Source organism: Vigna umbellata, chromosome 1 (assembly GCF_029865625.1).
Source record: "Vigna umbellata cultivar VRB3 chromosome 1, Vumbellata_1.0, whole genome shotgun sequence".
In the NCBI taxonomy this organism is placed as follows: domain Eukaryota; kingdom Viridiplantae; phylum Streptophyta; class Magnoliopsida; order Fabales; family Fabaceae; genus Vigna; species Vigna umbellata.
Window position 1 is genome coordinate 16,698,996 of NC_142165.1, and position 24,156 is coordinate 16,723,151.

Consider the following 24,156-nt stretch of genomic DNA (forward strand, 5'->3'; position numbering starts at 1 on the left):
CAACCTTTAAAAAAATTGTAACAATCTTGTAGGAAGCTATAAGAGATTAGAGTGCATAATTAGAAAAGCCGCAAATGAAGGTTTTGCAAAAGAAACATAACAAGATGGTTGATGCTGAATAGTTGAAAAGATAGAACACATAAAATTGACCAATTGTAGCAAATTTGGATGTGAGAGCTGAAAAGTTTACACTTGTATGAACCCAATTTCAACCCAAGAAAGCACTTTTATGATCCTCGTTAAGTCAATTATATCCAATGATTTTGCACGATATAAGGACCCAAATAGATAAATATTTCAGTAAATCGTTGCTGCCTTGAGGATATTATACTGTCGTGAAGGTGTTTGTTGAATTGTCTATAAGGAACCAGCAAAACAGGGAAATGGCAAAGATATCATTAGGTTTGGTATTCGCATTGGTGTTGAGTGTGGCATTGCATTCAGTTTTGTGTGATGATAATCCTTGGCTGAGTGTGATTGAGCAAGCAAAAAGTGAAGCAACCAAAGCAGGTTTATCTGAAGACACAATATTTGGGGCTGAGAAGGCTGTAGCAGATGGTTCTGCTCAAAAGGCTGCTGAGGAGGCCATGAATTCAGGATCTTTCAATGATTGGGTTCAACAAGCTGGGTAAGAACATGTGTCTCATTCTTATATCCTTTTCTGTGCCTAATTTAATTACTTCTTATATTACAATGATAATGTGATTAGATTTATGTTCTGAAAACCATGTCCAGTGTTACTTTTATAAGGAAAGTATGATCTCAGAAGGTAATTTGAAATATTTATGAAACAAAAGTAAGTTGATGTTGGTATGTGTTTACAAGATTGAAATATAAAACTAGTCAAAAGTTGATTATGATTGTTGCTGTTATGACAAAGCAGTGTTATGGTGAACGAGGGTTCATCAGCACATAATCTTCCTGATGATGAAGAGGAAGACAATTTAGGAGAACTAGAATTTGCACCAAAAAGATTCACATCAGAGGCACCATCAGAGGCACCAGCAGAGGCACCAACAGAGCAAATATTAATAGAGGAAGTAACAATGGAACTATCAGAGGAACCATCAGAGGCACCCCAAGCACAATCGCCCTCTGCAGAATGAGATATCATACAGAATTCGTTTCACCAAATACTTGTAGGTTAAGTCAATATTAGTATTAAGTAAATACTCTGTATTATATAATTATGCTTTTGCAAAATAATGCCAGTTAATTATTGCCTTAATTGTAATATGTCAATTGATTATTGGCTTAATTTACACAAACTTTGTCATCAAAGAATGAAGAAGAATCATTCCCAAAGACAATGTGAGGGAGGAAATAAATGTTAGCACAAAATACAAAATGTACAGAATGATCACAATCTGGTGCCTGTTAACATAAAAAGTATTGCATTTAAGATTTGTGATGAGGATGTACACTAATCATTTTATTTTTTTCTGACCAATACATTGATGTACATGAAGATAAAGTTTGATTGTTTTTTTATGGAATGAATAGTTTTGAATTTATTAAAATTGTATTTCAATATGTTGGAATTCAAGTAAGTTATACACTCGATGACAATAGAGTTAAACCTAATACTCAAATTTATTGAGTTGGAGGAAATTTCAATCTTTTATTTAAGTTGGACTAATATTTTATTGTATTCTATTCTTCCAATAAATCTCCTTAATCATAATCTAATTAAATTCATCCACAATTTTTATATTAGATTTTTCTTTTTTCTTTTTAAAGGTGAAACCTTAATTACAACACTCAAGTCTTTAGAATAAAAAAACATTCATTCTCGTACAAAGTTTATACCATTGTTGTTATGTGAATTAGAAGAAGAAAAAAACCTGCTTCGTTTGTTATTTGTTCAATTAAAAAGCACAAGTAAAAAGAATTAAGAATGGTTAAAAGTATATGTAAAATTCTACTTGTTTCACTTGTAAGAACAAAAGATGTGTTTATGTATTTGAAGTGAACAACAAATTTTGAAACTTTGGGAGGAGATTTTGAAGTTATTGTTCATTATGTTGATTTCAAATAATCATTTAGTATTATCTGTCCACTAAAAAAGAGTTTATTTGTTAGAATCTCATATTTATTAAAAGAGATAAATATATGCAGTGACAGACCTTCGGGGTGTCAAAACATATATATACAAAAAAAATTAAATATATATATATATATATATATATATATACAAAATATACTAAAATTAAAATAAATTATTATTTTTTATATATTAATTTAAATATATTGAAAAAAAATTGGGGCCACAGCTCCCTGTAATACTAAAGAGCTTCGCAACTGAATATATGATATAATTTAGTTCAAGGAGAAGAATTGTTAAGTTTATTTTAGATATTTTATTTATAACTTATTTCTAGAAAGTTATGTATATACCTAACAATTCCTTTTTGTCTCACTCTATTATATAAAACATATATATAATCAAATCAATTTGTCTAATAGTAGAATTATTATTTTTATCTCCTAATTTTCTCCTTTTTCGATTTAGTCTTCCTAATACTATATATAAACCATCTATTTTTATTTTTTATGTAACCACTACTATTATTTTTATTTTCTCAGAAGATATAGAGAATAATAGTGTCTCTTTCCCTTATAACTTCTTTTACACAACACAAATTTTATATAATAAGTACTCTATTTTTTATAATAAGATGTACTATTTTTATGGTTGGAAATCTTAATTAATGATAATGTTATTGGTTTTGCCAATGACTTAACAATAAACATATTCCAACCATAACAAGTGACAAATCTAGATAATATATAATAATAGAAACAAAGCGAAAACCATGGTTTTTCTCATATAAACAATAGCAACACATGGAAAACTTAGGGTATTAAAAAATATAGGAGTGTAGATCACATGTTCAATTCTCTAAGCTAATCCAACTTAATACCAATTAAAGATGAGATTGCATGAGGTTGATGTGATATTATTTATAATAAAATATCAAAACATATACGTAATTAGTTGACTTTAAGTGTTTAAATTAATGAAAATTATGAAAAGAATATATATTTAAAATTAATATGATATAGATTGTAATAAATAATGAGTTATATAGTAATACTTTTGGTATTAAGAAGTTGTTGAAATAAATAAATATGAAATTGAACTTGTATCTTTTAAATAGATATGAAAAATAAGTAAATTTGGCTCATATAAGTTGGTAAAATATAGAATGAGATTTTTTTTATCCCGATTTAAAAATTTTGTAATCTAACTCTCTATCTAGATTGACTGAATTAATTATGCATATTATTTCTTGTTTTATTTCATCTACCAGTTATTAGTTTTCAGTTTCATTTCGAATAAAAAAACATTATAAAGATGCTGAAGCTGTATTGAATTTGAATTTAAATAAGCAAAATTATTCTAATAAATTTAAGAATTTAAATAGAAGATAAATACCACTAACTTAATTTGAACTCATTTAACCAAATTAAATGAATTGAGTTTATTTTTACTCAATTGGTCAGTGTTTAATTTCTTTTTAAGTTAAGTCAGCTCAATTGAAACTTATTTGATTTTTCTACTTTCAAGTATTTAAGAGATTTCATTAAAAGTAATTAATAGCTGAAAAAAATAAACTTTATTATACATCTCTTTATAAAGGGAAAAGAAAATTGCATTTGGAGAGTTTTATGAAGATAATTCATATTAGATATACCTACCACAAATAACATCACATGACAAAAAAAAATAGTCAGGTATGCATTAATTATTATAATTAATGATTATAAGGTACGGTTCTCTTTAATTGTCATTAAATAACTTTTGCAGTAAATAAAATTGTATTGTTTATGTTTTTTTTATAACAAATTTTCAAACTCTATATTTCTTGGAGATTAATATATTCTTCACTGAAAACAACATAGTTGTCTGTCTAACTTTGTGTTTGTGAGAACTCTGTCTCTTTCTGAAACCCGCTAAATGGTGAGAAATTAAGAAGAAAGAAGATTTGGTGCACAAGATATTGAACAGCAGCCAAAATAATTGAGTCTTGCAGTTGAAAAGTTTGGCCAAATAAATGAAAATGATTTATTATCATAATTAGCTTGGTCATGGTGCCTCTTATGAGAAAAATAAAAGTGAACATTTAAATTTTCAATTAAATTTCTATATCCTCAAAATCTTGAATGCAATTAATTTAGTTAAAATTAGACTTGAATCCTTTATTTTATTAATTTTTTTTCTTTAATTTTGAAGACTGGATCTATATTTTTCTTTTGCTTTTATTGATTTGATTTTAATGGCTAAAAATTAATTTTTTGATCAAAAAGTGATTAAACCAAACAACTTATATATAAAAAAAAAACTAATTTAGTCTTCTATTCTTTAACATTTTGTCGAGATATTTTTATTTGGAAAAAAAAAATATTTTAATATTTATATTTTGGTTAAATTTTATTTAGTCCCTTTTTTAATTCATGAATTATGTCTAATTGTTTTGAAAACATATAAAACTAATCCGTTTTTTTACAACGAAATTCAGCATTAAGTATTTTTTTTCCTCTTAGAAGAGAGATAATTAATATATTTTTTATTTTAGAAACTAATTTATCGAATTCAAAATATAGAGAGTAAAATCAAGTTTCAAAAAATGAATAAAAAGGACTAAAAACTCTCCTTTTTTTTGCTCTTAAAACTGTCATTAATATTGCAAACCTCAATAAGCATATAATAACCAATTATCCTATTTAGGGTGAGAATCATTATAAAGGGTAAAATTTATTAAGTATCTTAATTGTATTGTAAAAAGAAGTAAAGATAATATTGAAAATTGTATAATAATAAATAAAACAATATGTGTAACATGTTGATGAAGTAACAATTAACGAATATTTTAATCATTAATATGAAGTTAGGGTACATAAAATTTTATGCAAATGCATCTTTAAGGCAAAACCTTTGTAAAGTATGCATTAATTAATAAATAAAAAAAAACAAAAAAAAAAAAACAAAAAAAAAAAAAAAGGATTGCAATAATAATCTCTTATACTTTTGACTATTTTTGAGATATGTATGGACATGACGTGTTTCCATATAAGGTGTTGAAAAATCTACAAAATGGATAACCATTAAGTAAATAATGACGTTAAATAAAAGTAAAATAATATAAATTAAAAATTAAAATTTCTTATAATTTTAAATATAAAATCTTAAATAAAAAAAATAAATTAGTATATCTGAAAATACAAAAGATGAAAATTAGAAGTATTCTAAAAAAGCACGTTTAAAAAACATTGTGTTTGTTTCTGATATCTAATTTTCATCTTATGCAGGTGTGTGTTGGATAGAAGAAAGAGTTTGACCTTTAAGAAGTAACAGCAGAAACAGAAAAAGAGACAGAAAGAAAAGATGAGTTTGAGAGAGGAAAATGAAGAGGGAAGGGATCTGAAGAAGCCATTTCTTCACACAGGAAGTTGGTATCGTATGAGTGGGAGACAATCCAGTGTGTTTGGTTCCACACAGGCCATTCGTGATTCCTCCATCTCAGTCATTGCTTGTGTTCTGATCGTTGCTTTGGGTCCTCTTCAGTTTGGTTTCACTGTAAGAATCTATTTTTCTTGCAAAACCAATGGCATAAACAAAAGGGTAACTCACAAAACATGATCTTGATCATTTTCTGACAGGCAGGTTATACCTCACCTACCCAAGCTGCTATAATCACTGATCTAGGCCTCTCGGTCTCCGAGGTATTCGTGAATGGGAATTTGAGAATGATCAAGTGTTGAATTGTTTGATCATGGTTCCTTATTTTTGTGTTTCACAACTTCACTTTGTGTTCGTTGGGCAGTTTTCTTTGTTTGGTTCTTTGTCCAATGTCGGTGCCATGGTTGGAGCAATAGCTAGTGGTCAGATTGCGGAGTATATAGGGCGTAAAGGGGTACCCTTTTATTTACTTTCTCCTTTTTCTTGTGTAAAAGTGTGAGCTTTTGCTTCAATTTCAGTTTCTTGTCTGTAATTGCAGTCTTTGATGATTGCATCCATTCCGAATATTATTGGTTGGCTCGCTATCTCTTTTGCAAATGTAAGCTTGAATCATTGTAATATTTTATTTACCTAGAATCACATTAGTTATGTTTCAATGTGAATCCAAACACGCAATTGTTCAGTAAATAAATTGGTCTTGAGCTTGAACTTGAGCCTGCCTTGTTGACATGTTCTTCATTTTTCAGGATTCCTCTTTTCTTTATATGGGAAGATTGTTGGAAGGGTTTGGAGTAGGGATAATATCTTACACGGTAATTATAAAATGTTTTTCATTATGCCAATGTGGGATTAAGTTATGTATGGCACAATTATTAAGTGTTCAAACTTCAAATTCACAGGTGCCGGTGTATATAGCTGAGATATCACCGCCAAACTTGAGGGGTGGTTTGGTTGCAGTTCACCAGGTTGGCTGATGTGATATAATGACAAATAGTTAACATTTCTTAGATTAGTGATCCTTATTGTTTCTTTTCTGCGTAGCTCTCTGTCACCCTTGGAATTATGGTGGCGTATCTGCTGGGGATTTTTGTTGAATGGAGAATCCTTGCAATTTTAGGTAATAACCTCTGAGACTTGGCTAAGTGGGAAATTACCCTCTGTCTTCGAATGAATTTATGGTTCTTGTTATCAGATGTCATAAAATAACTAAATTTGGAGACTTTGTGAAGATGAATGTGATCCTTAACTCAAATTTTAAGTTGGATTCAGATTGTATCCTATGACTATTATTGGGCCCATGTTTTTCTATGCTCTAGATGTCTATTACTAGGCTTGAATGGGTTTTGGTACTGGGCTTATGCATATGCATTTGCCCATGCTGTGTATGAGGGGAGTGTTTAGGCGTCCAGATTCTCAACTGGGCTTTTTGGTAATGTCTCTGCTGAGTATTAAAAATACACTGATGTTGGTATATTATAATTCTTTTTAATAGGTTTTAAAACATCAAAATAAGTTCAATCAGTATATTTTGAAGGCATAGTAGATAGACAAACACCAAAAATACAACAGAGAATCTAAATTCGTGTTTGAGATCCCTAAATTGACTAGAGATATGATCAATGTAGTCCTTATGATAAAGTTTGAGTAATTCTCATCTTAGAAGACAGTTTTGTGAAGTTGAATTACATCTTGATCCCAAATTCTAAGATCATTCAATTCAGGTTTGATTATATCATAATCAGAACATGTCTTATATATTTATTCTAAGCTTGGAGTGTTGAGAAGGTTTAACCCCATTCACTGTTTCAGATTAACTAAAGAAAGACATTATTTAAGCATAAATTACTCCTCTATGTTCTTACTCTTGCAGGAATTTTACCATGTACAATATTGATACCTGGCCTATTTTTCATTCCTGAATCTCCTAGATGGCTGGTAAGTGTTGCGAATCAGTATTCATAAGTGTCATCAATACGGCTGTTAAAACAATATTTGAATTGAACTAAATTAACACTGAATTGAATCAAAGTGTATGAAAGAACTGAACTGTTTAAAAAAACTGTATTGAATTGTCATATAAATTTGGCTTTCAAAAATTGAATTGCTCCCAAATAGGACTATTTGAACTATAACTTATGAGATGAATAAATCTAATTTAAAATAGGATGAAGTCCATTGGTAATAACAGGCAACTCAAGCAAATAGAAAACAATTTAGAGTAGTTAAATTTCATTGGTTCACTCAAACTACGATACAGTTCAATTCAGTTCGTCTAAACCAGTATACAATTTAGTTCAGTTCGCTTTAATCACTTTTAAAAATTAGTTTAGTTTTATAATAATTTAGTTTAATTCATGCATTTGGTCTTCCCCTAGTCATCAAATTTGACTTGATAGTAATCAAATTTGTGTTGATAGTTTATTCAAAGTGTGGTTGCTTTACTGAACATAGGCAAAAATGGGAATGACAGAAGAATTTGAAACTTCCTTGCAAGTACTCCGAGGCTTTGACACTGATATTTCTGCTGAAGTGAATGAAATTAAGGTAATAAGCATTCACCAGTTTTATTCCAATGTATGACCCTCATATTTCCTATATTTTTATTGCCATTTAATGTATCCTAAAATTGACAATTTGTGTGGAGTCATGTTATTCAGAGGGCTGTTGCTTCAAGCAACAGAAGAACAACAATTCGATTTGCAGATCTCAAACAAAGAAGATATTGGCTGCCTTTAATGGTATTTCAAAAATCTATCTTCCTTATGGAGTTGGGTTGCATAACAAATTAACATTGACCATTAGAGTCTAACTAATCTTGCAGATTGGCATTGGACTACTTATGTTGCAACAGCTTTCTGGAATTAATGGTGTTCTTTTTTATTCCAGTACCATCTTTCGAAGTGCTGGTATGCTATGCTGATTTCTTATAATAGTCTGAAGTACTGTATCAGGAGTAATATAAGTTTATATCTCATGTTTGTATGACTTTCAATAACACTACTTTCTGTCCAAACCCATGAACTAAAATCATTGAAGTGATGAATTCAAATTTTTGAAAAATATTTAATGAAGCCTACAGTTGGTCAATTGTATGACAATGAATAATCACCTTAATATAAGAACTTTCTTTTATGGAATGGGGTTATGACAAAAACTTATTTCTCCTGATTATTTCTTGGAATATTCTCATGCTATTACATACGCAGTTATCCTTTATTCTCATCATTTCAACACACATTAAACAGGAATTAGTTCAAGTGATTCAGCAACATTAGGAGTTGGTGCTGTTCAGGTTCAGCTGAAATGAAATTTTTAATATCCTTTTTCCTGTCCACTATTCTCAATTCATTACCTGATAAATATTTAAATGTCACCCAGGTTCTTGCCACCAGTTTAACTTTGTGGTTGGCCGACAAATCTGGCCGTCGTCTTCTACTTATTGTGGGTCTAAACTTTTCTATCATGTTTGTTTAATGTGACTATCTGTTTGGAGGATTAGAATAAAAATGGTCAAATTTTCCATTGCATTGCAGGTCTCTGCAACTGGAATGACTTTTAGTCTCTTGCTTGTTGCAATCTCATTCTATGTAAAGGTAATAATATTTTATTTTGCTGCTAGCTACACATCATGAACTGTTTTATTAAAAGTATGTACGTGTCTGAAATTTGCCACCTGTTATTTATATATTTTCTGAAATTTTCTCCCAGGATATTGTATCAGAAACTTCTTCCTTGTATGGGATGTTGAGCACCTTGTCAGTGGTTGGAGTTATGGTATGTGGATACATGTAAATTCATTATTCAAATAATGTTTTTGATTGCTTGTTTGTTATCTGACTGTTGAGTTTTAAATTTCCAATTCTTTCAGGCCATGGTTATTGCATTCTCTCTGGGAATGGGAGCTATGCCATGGATTATAATTTCTGAGGTACGTTTCTGTCGTTTTACATTTTAGGCTTTTATTTCATAACTAAAGGAATATGCTGCAACTATGAACGATCAGCATTATACTTCTGAAATGGAGAATTGCATGATTGCTTTTGCTTGTAACATAAATTGTTGAAATAAAATTAGTAGTGTGCTTTACTGGTTGCATTTGAAGTCACTGTCAAAGTTAATTTGTTCAATAAATCATATCACAGATTCTTCCATTAAACATCAAAGGCTTAGCGGGGAGTGTTGCAACACTTGCCAATTGGTTAATTTCTTGGCTGGTTACACTAACAGCTAATATGCTCTTGGATTGGAGTTCTGGAGGTTTGTATGCATTGCCTATATTTTCCTCTTAAAATTTGTCATTTGTTAACCTGAAGCCACCTTTGTTCTTCTCAGGTACCTTCACCATATATGCATTAGTATGTGCCTTCACTGTAGGATTTGTTACCATTTGGGTCCCTGAGACCAAGGGAAGATCCATTGAAGAAATCCAAATGTCTTTCAGATGAAGTTTCTCCTCTAGCAGTTTTCTTTCCCCTTCTTCACAAGTTGATTTCAGAGTTTCTCATTTCAAGGGATTTGACATTATCGTGTTATTCATTTGATTCCATCCCTTGAAATTGGGAATCCTCTCGCAAGTTCTTGGAGGTTTTTGTGTGAATTGGCTCCTTCCTTAGACATTCAATTAGACTAGTCCATCCTGTATGCACCCTGTAATTGTTCCTTATTAATTATTCATTATGTTCTTTTGGTTTGTGGAAAATGTAAGCCAAATTAGTATAACTATTTATGGCCCCTTTGCAATTGTGTTGCTATTCTTTATAAATGTCAACTTATTAGCAGTTTCAGTTCAATTATTTTCATCTACCAAGATCACAGATTGCCAAAGGAATTGATTATTGTTTTTAAAAATGGAGCTGCAGACACTAGTTAGCCACAGTTCTGGTGAAGCTCAAAACCTGACAGATTATAAGCAGGGAAATTGTTAATTGTAGTATTTACATGGATTTCCATGTAATTCATGCATACATACATATATCATGTATATATACATACATGTATCATATATATAAATATAAATAATGCAAAAAAGAATCTTTTCAGTACTTTCTTGTGTCATGACTAGTTTTGGGTTGTGATTTTTGGGTGGTTGTGACGAGTGAAAAAGGAAAATGCTGATGGACCACCAACCCATGCTATTCTACACGTACAATTTGGTAGGATGGAGATAGCAAGAAAGGAAGAGAATGAAATTCTACACGTACAATTTGGTAAGATAGATAGCAAGAAAGGAAAGGAATGGGAGAGAAATAGAAACGTACACTCTCTTTTGTAGGACAAGACAGCTATAATAGAAAAGAAATAGGAAGAATGTATAAATTTGTGATTGTTTTATAAATGATAAATAACAGAAAGGCTTCTATTACGTAGTAAACCTCCTTTCTACTGTAGTGAATCTTACTTTCCTTTTTCATTGCTCCATGTTGCCTTCACACTCTAGCACATACAATACTACTCTTGATGCTCAATGACTGATCAAGCAATCAATATTTCTTTTGTAATGGATACAATTTATTAGAAATAAATAAAACTTATTAAAAAAATACAAAAATCACCAATGAAACTTGTTAAAAAAAGAATGAGAGCCATCAAATTCACAAGCTGTGTTCTCAACAAACTTTGACAATATGTTTAAAGAAATTATTTTGAAGTATGTTTCAATATATTTTTTTATTGATGATTGTGGCAAGTACAATCACAACGTGTATGTCCTTCATTTATGGGTTCAGCAAGTAAAAAATAAAACAAATGGGCTTTGAGCATGGGTTTGGTATACAATTGTTTCAACAATCAACAGGATCGAAAAAGAAAGAAGACGCTACAATAGTTAAATGTGATTGGGATGTGTGTTTACATTGCTTTCAGCTAGAGTTCACGTGAAATGTACGTCACAGTTGCTTAATGCGTAGTCAAAGACGAGAACTAGAAATACGAGTTGCAACTTCTTTTAAAGGACATGCAACGTACCCTCAAACGAGGATCACCACGTCCTTCTCACAACGTAAATCTCATCCTCATTTCCAATGACTATGCTTCTTTTCACTCAATATTCCATTGGTATGCCAAAATGCTAGTTCCTATAGTTTTTGGGGCAGTGCATGCTCCACTTGGCTGCTGAAAATTAATTGAAAGTTTGAATAAACTATATAGATAGAGACCAACTTTCAAAAGAAATTGTGTACTTCATCAAAGAAATTGATCAAAGATCAAGCATTTTGTTCAGTTTACAAAAAATACTCTTATATAATGGAGGCTTATGTAACATATAACTATACTGCTACTTTGATGTTAATATGATATTTAAGCACTTAAATCTGTGTGGCAAAGACAAACTGATTTGGCCAAAATGTTTCAGAAAATTGCAGATGAAAGTGCAATATTGAATGCAAGAAAATTCTAAAGAACTGAACAAGAAATTACCAGCATTGCTGCACATTTTTAGGATTGGAAAACCCTTCAAGAAACCAGGTACGAGACATCTTTTTACAAGATTATCATGCACTTGCAGAAATTATCCAGCGAGGACCACGACGTTTGAAGGCTAAGAAATTTAAGAAAAGAATATATACATACCTACAAACATACATATATACATACATACATACATATATATATATATATATATACACGTGTGTATGTATATATTTCTTTAGATATAAAGAGCATCAACAGGAATAAAAAAATTCAGGTATTCCCATATAATAATTACTCCAGATACATGAATTTGACCAAATGGAAAATCCACAATCATCAAACACAAAAGAGGCAGTGAAATACACTATGAAATCTACAACATAGATAGACAGTGGATCTGGAAACTAATGAAGGGTACCCTGAATTCAATTGTAACAACCAGAGTATGTAACTGAACTGAACTATGTGACAATTTCCACAGGATACTTATCGATGCAATCTTCCCATGGTCCATTAGGAGAAGGCTTAATATTTCTCAATGCCTGCCAAACAGCACTGTTACATTTGAAACCACTTCCAAATGCAATTTGCCAAACCCTGTTGCCCTTCCTCACCCTCCCTTTGGCTTCAATGTAAGCCAACTCATACCAAATGGAGCTAGAGGAAGTGTTCCCAAATCGGTGCAGGGTCATCCTAGAAGCCTCCACATGCTCAGGACGCAGCTGCAGGTTCTTCTCCAGCTCATCAATCACAGCCCTGCCTCCAGCATGTATGCAAAAGTGATCAAAAGCAAGCTTGAAATCCGGTATGTAAGGCTTCACATCAGCCTTGAATAACTTCTTCATCAGCAAAGTCACAAAAAACAGAAGCTGCTCACTAATTGGTAGCACCAAAGGACCGAGTGTGGTGATGTTGGTTTTCAATGCTCCACCAGCAATTGCCATCAAATCCTTTGACAAAGAAACTCCAGTCTTGCCAGCATCATCCTGCTCCTGGTAAACACACCGGAACGCCTTGTCATCGGCACCGCGATGAGTTCTCACAACATGGACAAGCCGGTACTTCGCCCGCCTCCGATCGGCCAGCTTGTTCGACAGCAGCAGTGCGGAGCAGCCCACCCGGAAGAGGCAATTGGGGATGAGCATGGACTTCTTGTTCCCAAAGTACCAATTCTGAGTAATGTTCTCAGTGCTAACAACCACCGCATAAGTGTTCCTATGAATCTGCAAAAGGTCCTTTGCAAGATCAACCGCAATAACCCCAGCACTGCACCCCATCCCTCCCAAATTAAAGCTCCTAATGTTCCCTCTCAATTTGTACTTATTAACAATCATCGCCGAGAGCGAGGGCGTAGGGTTAAACAAGCTACAATTCACAATAAGAATACCAATATCCTTAGGCTTAAGGCTGGTGTTTTGGAAGAGATTATCCAAGGCACCAAACATGACTTGTTCCGCCTCCGCTCTGGCCGCAGCCATCGACGGCTGCGGCGGAATAGAGTGCATGGCCTCGGGGACGTAGGTCTCCTCCCCGAGCCCAGAGCGTTCCAGGATCTTGCGCTGGAAATCCAGGGACGACTCCTCGAAGTCTCCCGTGAGGCGGGAGTGGTCCATGAAACTCCGGAAGGGCGCTTTGAGGTGGTCGGCGGGGCGGAAGCAGGCAGAGTCTACAAGATAGACAGCGCGTGGGCGCGTGACGGCGTAAAGCGTGAGGCCGAAGACGAGGACGCCGGAGCAGGTAAGGATGGTGAGGAGGTTGTACTGGAGGTGGAGCCAGAGGTGGTGGAGGTCGGTGGTCTGGGAGACCTGGATTAGCGTGATGAGGATCAAAGGAACTAGAAATAGGGTTAAGAGGTTGGAGATCAAGTAGTGGTAACCTAATTTCACGTACTTGAGATTCACGCTCTGAAGGAAATCTGGGAGCGCCATTCGGCTCTGCTGCTGGATCTGAACTCCCACTGCGGAGTCGCCGGTGCCAGCTCCTCCTCCTCCTCCTCCGGTGGTCATCGGAATGTGAATGTGGATGCGGTGTGAGTGAATGAAGTAATGAAGAAATGAAGAGACGAAGAAATGAAGGAACGTTGGTTTGTGTTGTTTGTTATATATATGGATAGTGTGGTGAGTCGAAAGAGGGTTACGTTGTAATGTTATGCGTTGGGAAGGTTCGGAGTTTAGAGTGTTGGGAAAACGGTTATTTCAGTGTTCCGTACACTGAGCACCAACACCTGGGACTGGGACTCAACACAAGGAGAGAGCTACCAATGTGCACCTCTGCTGCTGCTGAACGCAATTCATCTCTTCTTTCTCACACCTTTAAATAAAAGACAAAACTTTCATACATTATTATTCTATGTCCCGTCTATTCGCTTCATATTTCAATCTCAATATTATAACGTTCATTAATTTAGACAACTCGTTAAACAAACCTCACTGTTATTTTTTATTTTTTACTATTATTATTTTGTTTTTTAAATTATATTTTAACTTTATTAATGGTGGCAAATTCATATTATATTTTGAGTAAAAAATTTACGCTCCATGATGATTGGTTCCTTCTTAATATAATTTTCTCCTATGGAAGATGGATGTTATTTGTGTAAAAAGAACAAAAATATGTCAGAGACACGTTTTTAACACTCATTACTATTGATTAGTGATACAATTTCAGAAAATGCAGAAATGTTGGCTTAGAGACTGGTTGGTAGCGGGCATTAACATGTGGAAAAACACATGCTTTTGCTAAGAAACTAAACTCCTCATTTTAACCCTTCAAGTAATTCACTTTGATCAATTATTTGAATTGAATAATCAAATAAGTTGTTTTCCTGTGACCTAATTTTTATAAATTTAAGTAATTATGTGCAATCAGCATCTATTAAACTTAACATGCAAAAATAGCATTATATTCTAAATTAGTTTATTACCAGAATTGTGCAATGACAATCAATTTAATAGGTTAATACAAAGCAAGTTTCAAATTTTGTATGTCAATGACAGGGATACTACAGTTAACTTGTCCATATACTTTACATTTTATCAAATTAATTTACATAACCACTAAAACATTTTTTCACTCTATTTCTAATTTTACTATACTAATTAACTAAACATTCAAGTTTTTTTTTTTACTTTTCCGTTCTTCTTTTTCTCACCACAAATAATGAAATCAGAGGTAAATAATATGTAGGCTAATTAATGATAAGTCAGAGGCAAAATGATTAGTATGTCATAGGAACTCAACTGAGCCAACCCTATATATTTAAATCAGTGGTCAAAAAATGTGTATGACAATTAATGACCGAGTCAGAGACAACCTGATTATTATGTCATATAATTCCACTGAGCCAACCCTGATTTTTATTATTAAAGAAAGGTGATGATAAAAAAACACTTCACTTTCCAATACAAACTCACAAAAATCAATGATATGACATTTTAAAAAAAATAAGAAATAGATAGAGATGAATCGAATATAAAAGGATAATATTTTTTTTGAGTATTAGAGGGTGTAAGAAAATTGAAGAGCGTAGAAATACAATATTCCTACCATTCAAATCAAGAGTTTTGAAATTGAAAGCATTGGATGGATGATGGATGATGGGAGGGCGTTAAACCCTGACCAGCAGAAATGGGTGATTCAAATCAAATGGCCAAACGAGAAAAATTAAATTCTTGATTCAAAGGACAAATTGATTTTTTCAATCCATTGGATGGCAAGTTATCGACGTTACGTCATTCATGTCATTTTCAATAAGTATTATCTGATTAATGCGTGCACCACACTTTTTTTGGGGATATCTATTTTTACTGAAAAATGGTATTTGCACATTCGTTTAGGTTCATAAAACTCTTCACAGGCTAGGTTTTTCTGAACTACACGAAACATTTATGAGAAATTAATTAAACTAATTGTTATAAGTTTTGTCCCTTCAATTTCTAATATTCTATTTATTTTTCTATTTTTAAATCATTTTAATAAGCCGTCAACTTTGTATGTGCCTATTTATATTGATTAAATCACAACTAATAAGGACTATCACAAATATAATATTAGGATTCAATAGATACATAATTACAAAATTAAACATGTGCATAATTGAATACAATATTATATAAACAATAATAGTAACATAATTATTTTATACATACACGACCTAATAATAGTTATACTGAATATATCATGATATATATTTGTTGGTGTAATTCAGATTATTGAGATTAGTTATATACAATTAATATATAAATATTTACACAAATAAATATATTTTAAAACATTTTTTAATCATGTTAGGTTAATGAAGTATATTAAGCCTAGTCGAGTTGCATTATTCAACAAATTTATTGGACTAAATATGTATATAAGTCTTTCTAGTTTTGAAAGTTTAATTATCGTGTGAAAGGTGTTGTTGTGATTATGACTGACCCTCTAGTCGAGTTGTGGCCGACTTTTAAGGTTTTGTAAGTAGGTTGGTCATTAAGTCAAGTTGTAAGAGGTTGTCTTTGACCATGGACGTTATTTTGTGCACTTTGAATTATTGACTTGAGCTGGATTTGATGCTACTTATCAAGCTTAGTGTTTCCAACTTAGGTAAGTTTCGTTATATGTTATCAACGTAAGCAGACTTTGTTCTATGTTGTCAGTTTTGGTAGACTTTTCTCTGTGTTGTCATTGTCGACCTAGGCAAGCTTGGTTTTGTGTTGCCAACTTATGAAGACTTCGTTATGTGTTGTCAACTTATGAAGACTTAGTTTTGTGTTGTCGGCTTAGGCAGACTATTAATAACTTTATAGGTAACTACAAGGCATGAATGAAAAGTTTCTTTTGAAACCTTGTGATGATTGTGTCGCTCTGCAAAGCATCTTGTCGCATTAAATGTATCATGTGTTTGGCAGCTCTTTCCCTCAAGTTATCTATATGTTATTTGGCTTTTCTGTGAATAGGGAATCAAAGAAAGGTTCGGATTCGAGAACACATATCAAGGAATGCATGATCACTGATAGAGTAAGGTCCAGAATCGTGGTTGTTCCAACGATGAACCTTTCTATGAAGTGTTTGAGGGTCTTGTTTTCCCCTTACTCTATGTATTCCAGGCAATCAATGTGGTAGGCACCATTTTGCCATTCACAAGAGCTTTAAACATGGCAATTAACATGTCAATAGAGTCCACCGAGTATGGGGACAACATATAATATCAGTCTAAAGTTGATTCGTCCAAGGTGGTAGGTAACAACTTACAAAAAACACTTTTATCCTGAGTGTGATTACTAACCTAGATCAAATAAGCTTTCAAATGGGAGGTCAGGTCTATTGTTCCATGGTACTTGCAGATATTAATGAGAATCCCCTTTAGGATGTTGGCCCAGGCTACATCTGTTGTGAAAAGATGAAAATTCTTAACGTTAGGTGGCCATTTGAAGTTGATCTTATCTTATATATTTTGAGGGTGTACCTAGGAAGTTCTGACATTTTTCCCGATTTACCCACCAATTGGGATGTCCAGTAGAATTTTGAGACTTCCTTGACTCCCCATCTTGGCAAGGGCTGCGATGCCTTCGTTTATCGTTATTTTGCTTTGATTAGTAGGATCGACTGCAAGTCTCTCCAATTTTGTATCAGGTTTACTTACTTCAATCTCTTTGAGGATATGTGCCAAGTTGACTGGGCACGACTTTCACGAGAATCCCGCTGAGATGGTGGCTACATGAGCCTTCCTCTTAAAGGTTTTCCTTATGTGTAAAGGTCCAACCTTTTCCGTAATGCCCTCATTGTGGGACCTCCCTACTAGTCAACGAGTGTCAATAGAAGGGTCCTTTATCAAGGATGTGGAGGGGACTTCCCATTTTCCAGGCCGATTAGCTTCTAGTTCAGCACTTAGAAGTCCACCTAATGTTGAGCGAGTAAGGCTTCAAGCTCAAAGTCGTAGCATTTGTGTTGCTCCTTATTTTGCTAGATTAGCGCCTACATTTGATTTTGAAGGGCTGCCACTGGGTTAGACTCCATTTCGTGAGATAATTGGGCTTAGCTATGGGTGGTGACCATAAAAAAGCAAGTTCGGGACAAAGTTTTACTAGGGCCTACGGTGGATACCAAATGTTCTTATCAAGATCTAGTGTTGTATATATGATAATTAATGAAATAATATCAATAATGTGACACCTTACCTGATTCACGATGGACGTCAATGTTAGGATCTCAAGTTTGCCAAGTAATATCGTTAGAGTCAATCACTTGTCATTTAATTGTCTACTTTGAAACATGTGCTCTATCAGGATTTTGTCCTTAAAAGACGTCTCAAAGGATGAAAAGAGTATGTAAATTATCTTTGGCCTCGACTCCTAAACGATGTGAGACTATTAGACGTGGTAGGAACATAAGATCCTAGTCAAGGTATAAGAGAAATGATTGTTCATCCCCAATAGATAGCATAAGAGACTCATGGTTTATAGATAGCATAAGAGACTCATGGTTTGTGTTAGAACCTTGTTATCGTGAAAATTATTGGATGTAGTAGGAACATAAGTTCTCTTAAGTTGAAATCTAAGGAGAATGATTGTTCATCTCCAGTGGAGGACTAAGAGACCGATGATTTGTCTTAGAACCTCGTTATCAACCCACAGTGAACGTCAATATTTCAATCTCAAATATGTCAAGTGATATAGTTAAGATCAATTACTCCTCATTCGAGATATTGTCAATTTTAAAGTTTATACTCTGTCACAATTTTGTCGTTAAAAGATATTTTCAAAAATGGAATGAAGACAATATTTAAAGTGTCTTTAGTCTCAATTCCTAAATGATGTGAGAGTAATAAATGTCATAAAAACATATTTTAATTTGATAAGGACTGAAAATAAATTACTGACTAAAAAGCAAGGATATTTTACAAGTGCAGGAAATAAAATACAGGTCACCTCATTAAATTACGGAGGATTCCTGACAACGAACAAGCCATGCTTTACAAGTCAGTCCAGGGGAAAGCCAACAACTGGCGGCAATGTTGGCAATACCTTCATAATTCAAATGCATAAAGAAACAATGTAAAATGATTAAAAAGGGATCGTGATTAATATACAGAACCCAAAATCAAAGATTTGGGTTATTTACATGCCGTCAGTGGATCTTTAAATACATAAGTTATTCTTGAATTTTCTATAATTAAATCATGCTTTGCATTTTCACAGTAAATGACATAAGATAAGCCACTAACAACTTCGCAGCCAAAAGTGTCCATGAAGAAAAATATTACAGCAGACGTCACCCTTAATTTCAGAATGAAATTTTCAACAACCCGGGACACCATGTTTTCACTATGTATTAGAATCTGAATAAATTCAACGTCAAAATGCGATTATTATTCTAAGGAAACAATGCATAGTCATCATACAGACATGTTGCTGATAAAAGATGGGCCAATCGATTAACTTGGATCAGAATACCCAATAAAAGTTCAGACATAGCTGCCACACCGTACATCCCAGCTTACACATAACTAACACCAGAAAAGACAGAACTGAGTTTAGAGAAAATGTTACGATTAAAGGTTAAGATTCACAGTTTAAGCTATTACTTAGCCCCTGACAATCTTACAAGGTGGAAGGGTAGGAAAAGTAAGCTACAGAGCCTCCTTCAACAGTTTTTCGGTCAGACTTTTGGGGAGTCCCATCACACTGTCGGTTGTTCCCACCTGCAAATATACAATCATTTAGGATTCATTTACGGTCGATAGGAACTAGAAAGTAAAATGCCAGCAATCGTGTCCCAACAGGAAATCAGCTAGCCACATCACCAGCATTAGACTTCCGCATGCCATCAGTAGTAGTATACATATACCAATTAACTTAAACTGCTAATTTAGGTAAACATGGAAGTTTTCACCAAGATTTGAGGATAATCAGCATGCAAATTCATCCGTGCAGTCAATCCCAGCTAGTGGGAAAACCATTGGTCGTTGTCATTGTTGTAGTTTTGCTTTAGTTTGAGCAGTAAGGAAATTCTAAACAAAACTAGATATGGTCTACAGATTTCTAAATCGGTTTTCTAGCTTTTGGTCAAGTCCAAACACAAATCTCTAACCAGCGAAACATAAGTGAATTACAGATTCTCTTTTCGTGACAATAAATGAATAGTTCTAAGTGGTGAACATTGAATAATGGAATGCTGCCACTTCATACTGAAGAACAGCTAAACGTAACTAATAGACCAGACCAGATATACGATGGCAATATCTATAAACTAAACTAGACAGGGACATGAGTCTGACTTGTCCTTGTCCTTGTCCCCCAAGACCAACCCAGCATGTCCACCAATCTATAGCTATTATTAAGATGCACTGATATTCCTAAGTATGAAAGAGGAGTCAACCAACCACTTCTTTGACAAATGGCAGTATTGAAGGATGCTCTATTATCAGCCCACCAGCAACATTGAGAGTAATTCCCTCGTCAACCTAAACACAATGAATAAGGATTAAAGGCAGATTAGCTACTCAGCAACAGAAGATAGCTCCGCAGCTGAAGCACTGTCTGTATAAGAAACATCCACAAAAAAAAACAAATTGCAAGAAACAATGCATACCAGCTTCTCAATGATTTCATCAGGTATTTCATTGAAATATATCTGTAAAACATCACAAGACAAAATCATTTTACACAATAAACAGTAGAGAATGCACACTCATGTGACCATGAACATCACTGTGCCAAGAAACAAAAAAATGAAGGTTCAGGTCCAAGTTTGAAAAAAACAGGTTCCTCACTGGTATTGATAAAATGTCAGAATAATCAAGAATAATAAAACAAGTTTTGAAAGTGTCATGGAAAAAAATCAGCAGGAAGCATATCTTATAAGGTAGTACTTCTTTCAATGTGATTGGTAATTGTTAAAATCATTAAGCAGCACAAGTTGTACTATTGTAATCGAAACCTCATAGTTGGAGCCCAGGAAAACTTTCACATGGGGTATTCATGGTATCAATTGGATAGTCATCTGGCATACAGCAATACTTGAAAATTGTTGATAATTGATATTGTACTCTTGCCACTCAGGCTTCATAAACTAGTTGTCAATTTTTTGCACCAATTAAGAAACTGACTCAACTCATAATCCTTCTAAGGTTTTAGCAATGGACTACCAACTAATGCCATCCTTCCATGCTTCACTACTAATGACTTGTCATGGTAGCCAATCCTTAGCAAGTTTTATCCCCCAAAAAATGAAAAAAGTGTAGTGCAAAGCTCATCTTAGATTAAATTAATGTAATGTAGGTAATACAAGGCAAATGTGTATCCTAACCAAGAATTATTCAGAGCTAGTTATTTGGAAATGGATATTTTAAATACAAATAAAAGGTTAGAACCACTTTTGAGTTTTGATGTCACTGTTTTACTGGAAAATGGGGGAAACTTTTTACCTAATAATTAGCATAGTTGAGAGTAAAGATCATGAAGTAAGAATTCCCTGATTTTTTTTGGACATTTATAGGTATCACATTCGATTTTGGACTTTGGTCAGACAAAACAGGAGACCGACTAAAATAATAATCATCAAGAAAATCAAAGGTAGGGAAGAAATATACCTCCACACGATCTGAATCTCCTTTTCTAAATCCTGTTTTGAGGTTAGTAACTAGCACAGATCCCACAGTTGCAGCATGCCTTCCAGAATAATCTAAAATTGTAAAAAAGTCCAGTCAATTTGAATATATAGGTGTTTAGAAGTTAGTTATCACATGAGAGGTGAGAGACAAAACTATTTATTAGTTGAAAGATGGTAGGACTATACCATTAAGCATACCTTTCAAGAATTGTGGACAATGTTCTTTGCTTGTTGCCTTTTCCCTAATCACACCTTCGTACACCACCACCTCCAAATCACATTTGACAATGAATGTAAGACAAAAGCAAACTTTCACTCAGAAGAAAAGAAACTTGACAGTTTCTGCTACAAACTAGTCTAGTCACCGTAAGGCCATTTATTTCAGGTAACAAGCACAAACTTGCCAATTTGAGCATTAGAGAGAATGGAACTCATTTAGGCTTTCTTACAAGGAATCAAATTGTTTGGACAGGACATATTTTAGAGGTTTAATAAACATTAAACACTAGTCTAGAACAGTCCATGAACCAAAAAGAAAAACTTTACTATTAACATTCACATGAAGCATGGGAGAGGAGGAAATTGTTTGGAAAGAAGCACACATAGCCTTACTGAATTTTTATGGAATTCACCTTCAATTTTTTTTCTTAATCATGTTTCTTATGCATGGCGATATTTGAAGATTTACAATAGTAAACTAGAAACGAAATATTCAGAAGAATATGATGTATACTTGGTCAGAGGTAATTAATAGTGTTGGCTCCGCATCCTTTAAGTAGTCATCAACAGGGAGCCTTTGAAAGATGGCTTCTGCCTAAGGAAAAGATTGAGAGCAACTAATATAAGGGCCAGAGTGTCAGCTGCACAACTATAAGAGAACAGTAGCACTAATAATTACATGACCTAACCAGGCAACAACTTCAAACAGAGGATGACAAACTTAAACCATGTTATCACTTTTTTGAAAAAATAGGAACCACTGACATGATTGTCAAAACTATGAGCCACATGATACCCAACAAATTACTCCAATTACGTATTGTTCACACTTTATTTTATAAGAGGAGTAGACAATAATACAAACACATCTTACACAAAAATAGAAGCACATGGAATCAGAACCCAAATATTAACAATATAGAGCATAAAACCTCCGCTTTTGTATTCAATTTTAACATTCCAATATTTGTTAAAATGTTAGAAAGATAGTTGCTCAATGATACTATCAAGAGTTTGGTAGTTCCCTCAAATAGTCAGATAAGAACTGAAAACAAGGAAGAAGATAAAAACTGAAGGTTCTATGGCAATTTCACTATGACAGCATTCGGCCTGGACTTAAGAAATGGGCAAGTTTTGTATTTTGCGATTTCTTCCTAAGAATGATCAAAGAAGCCGGATCTGTAATCTAAAAACTGGAGTACACTTCATCCTTAACAAACTGTATATCCTCAATAAATGGCCCAGGTGACATAGAACCGAATAACAACCAACACTTAGCTAAGGGGAACGCAACATACTGTGTCTGCTGCAATTAAAATAGTTGGTTCAACAACCCTCTCTTGATTACTGGTAGATTGCAGTTTGGATATAATGGCATTGGCCTGATACATATAATTCGCATTCATTAAAACACAGTCTTCCACAAAGAAAAGGCACCAAGACAATTCACAACAGAAAGCAGTTATTGGATATCTTTCTGAGGTGTCTCTACACTCAAGAAAAAATACAGCTCAATAGTAAACCACCATCTACAAAAAGTGTTTAGTACAGAATTAACTCATTTTATCTAACTAAAATCATAAAAGTTTAAGATTTAAATTGAGAGCACAAAAAATGGAACACAAGCACAATCCAATCCCACACAGACCTTGGCTTCGGCCAGAGCCATAACCAACTCTTCTGGAGTTTCCTTTCGGATGCTCTTCTCATCAATATCCGCAGTCTACACGAAACAGAAACCGAAGATTAGAGCTAAACCTGAAAGCACGATGAAACAAACATGAACGAACCATTAATGTGAATTGGTATCCCATTTCGGATAATATCTTGCGGCGTGCGACGGAAGACGAACCCAATATAATCTGCAATTAACCATTAGCGCGAGTTAATCAACAAGGAGAACGACTGATTACTGAAGAAACAAATGTAAGTGGAGAAAATTGAAGTGAAACCCTAGGTCGAACGCAAAGAGTACCTTGTAGGAAGAAGTGGAAGCTTCCATCGCAACCTCTCCGATGGAATCAAATGGATGGCGGGAAATTATGCAAAACGGATTAGAACTACTCAAACACGCTAACCAAATTCAAATTCTGTTTGGAATTTCGGAAATGCAAATTACAACTTTTTTTCCCTGCGCTCGTTTCTTTTTTCTAGTATGTAAGTGCTTTCTTTATAGTAATTTATAATAAATCTTAATTAAGTTTCGTTTTTAATTGACTTCTAAAAAAAATATTCATTACTTTAAATTTTTATATTTTTAATTAAATTTTTACTATTTGTTCTTTTGGTAATTGAATTATTATATTCCATCTTTTTGGTAATTTTTTGATTAAATTATTATTCATTTTTGGTAATTATTTATTTTTTACTATTCGCCAATCTTGGACACAATGTTTTGATATTCCCTTTACTTTTCTTTCTTTCAATGTTTCGGTAAATGTTCACATTAAGAAAAGTAAGATGACAAT

The 24,156-nt window shown here is 33.4% G+C and overlaps 4 protein-coding genes across 7 annotated transcripts; 2 read left to right on the plus strand and 2 right to left on the minus strand.

Annotated features, from left to right (window-relative positions):
- The first annotated feature begins 76 nt into the window (after positions 1 to 76).
- On the plus strand, positions 77 to 1,377 carry LOC148204822 (uncharacterized). Its single transcript, XM_088108402.1, has 2 exons — positions 77 to 628; positions 884 to 1,377. The coding sequence occupies exons 1-2, from the start codon at positions 384 to 386 to the stop codon at positions 1,104 to 1,106; spliced, it is 468 nt and encodes a 155-aa protein (XP_087964528.1). The 5' UTR covers positions 77 to 383; the 3' UTR covers positions 1,107 to 1,377.
- A 3,914-nt stretch (positions 1,378 to 5,291) lies between these two features.
- LOC124843768 (sugar transporter ERD6-like 6) lies at positions 5,292 to 10,254 on the plus strand. The gene is made up of 18 exons (XM_088098096.1): positions 5,292 to 5,581; positions 5,665 to 5,727; positions 5,829 to 5,918; positions 6,003 to 6,062; positions 6,211 to 6,276; positions 6,364 to 6,429; positions 6,506 to 6,581; positions 7,335 to 7,399; positions 7,916 to 8,008; positions 8,122 to 8,202; positions 8,286 to 8,370; positions 8,710 to 8,756; positions 8,843 to 8,905; positions 8,998 to 9,057; positions 9,173 to 9,238; positions 9,333 to 9,392; positions 9,607 to 9,721; positions 9,797 to 10,254. The coding sequence occupies exons 1-18, from the start codon at positions 5,390 to 5,392 to the stop codon at positions 9,907 to 9,909; spliced, it is 1,461 nt and encodes a 486-aa protein (XP_087954222.1). The 5' UTR covers positions 5,292 to 5,389; the 3' UTR covers positions 9,910 to 10,254.
- Positions 10,255 to 12,132: 1,878 nt separating this feature from the next.
- On the minus strand, positions 12,133 to 14,224 carry LOC124843854 (3-ketoacyl-CoA synthase 4). The gene has a single exon (XM_047320693.2). It carries the CDS (start codon positions 13,879 to 13,881, stop codon positions 12,337 to 12,339), a length of 1,545 nt encoding a protein of 514 aa, XP_047176649.2. The 5' UTR covers positions 13,882 to 14,224; the 3' UTR covers positions 12,133 to 12,336.
- Positions 14,225 to 19,001: 4,777 nt separating this feature from the next.
- LOC124843829 (uncharacterized) lies at positions 19,002 to 23,848 on the minus strand. Of its 4 annotated transcripts, XM_047320665.2 has the most exons (11): positions 23,664 to 23,848; positions 23,479 to 23,550; positions 23,337 to 23,411; positions 22,987 to 23,070; positions 22,203 to 22,283; positions 21,668 to 21,737; positions 21,450 to 21,541; positions 20,450 to 20,491; positions 20,241 to 20,321; positions 19,463 to 19,559; positions 19,002 to 19,364 (listed from the first exon to the last, which is right to left on the minus strand). In XM_047320665.2, exons 1-10 carry the CDS (start codon positions 23,688 to 23,690, stop codon positions 19,488 to 19,490), a joined length of 696 nt encoding a protein of 231 aa, XP_047176621.2. In that variant the 5' UTR covers positions 23,691 to 23,848; the 3' UTR covers positions 19,002 to 19,364; positions 19,463 to 19,487. The 4 variants fall into 4 exon arrangements, with proteins under 4 accessions (XP_047176621.2, XP_047176613.2, XP_047176638.2 ...); XM_047320657.2 differs by having other exon boundaries at positions 19,002 to 19,559; XM_047320682.2 differs by lacking the exon at positions 22,987 to 23,070 and having other exon boundaries at positions 19,086 to 19,559.
- Between the last annotated feature and the right edge of the window lie 308 nt (positions 23,849 to 24,156).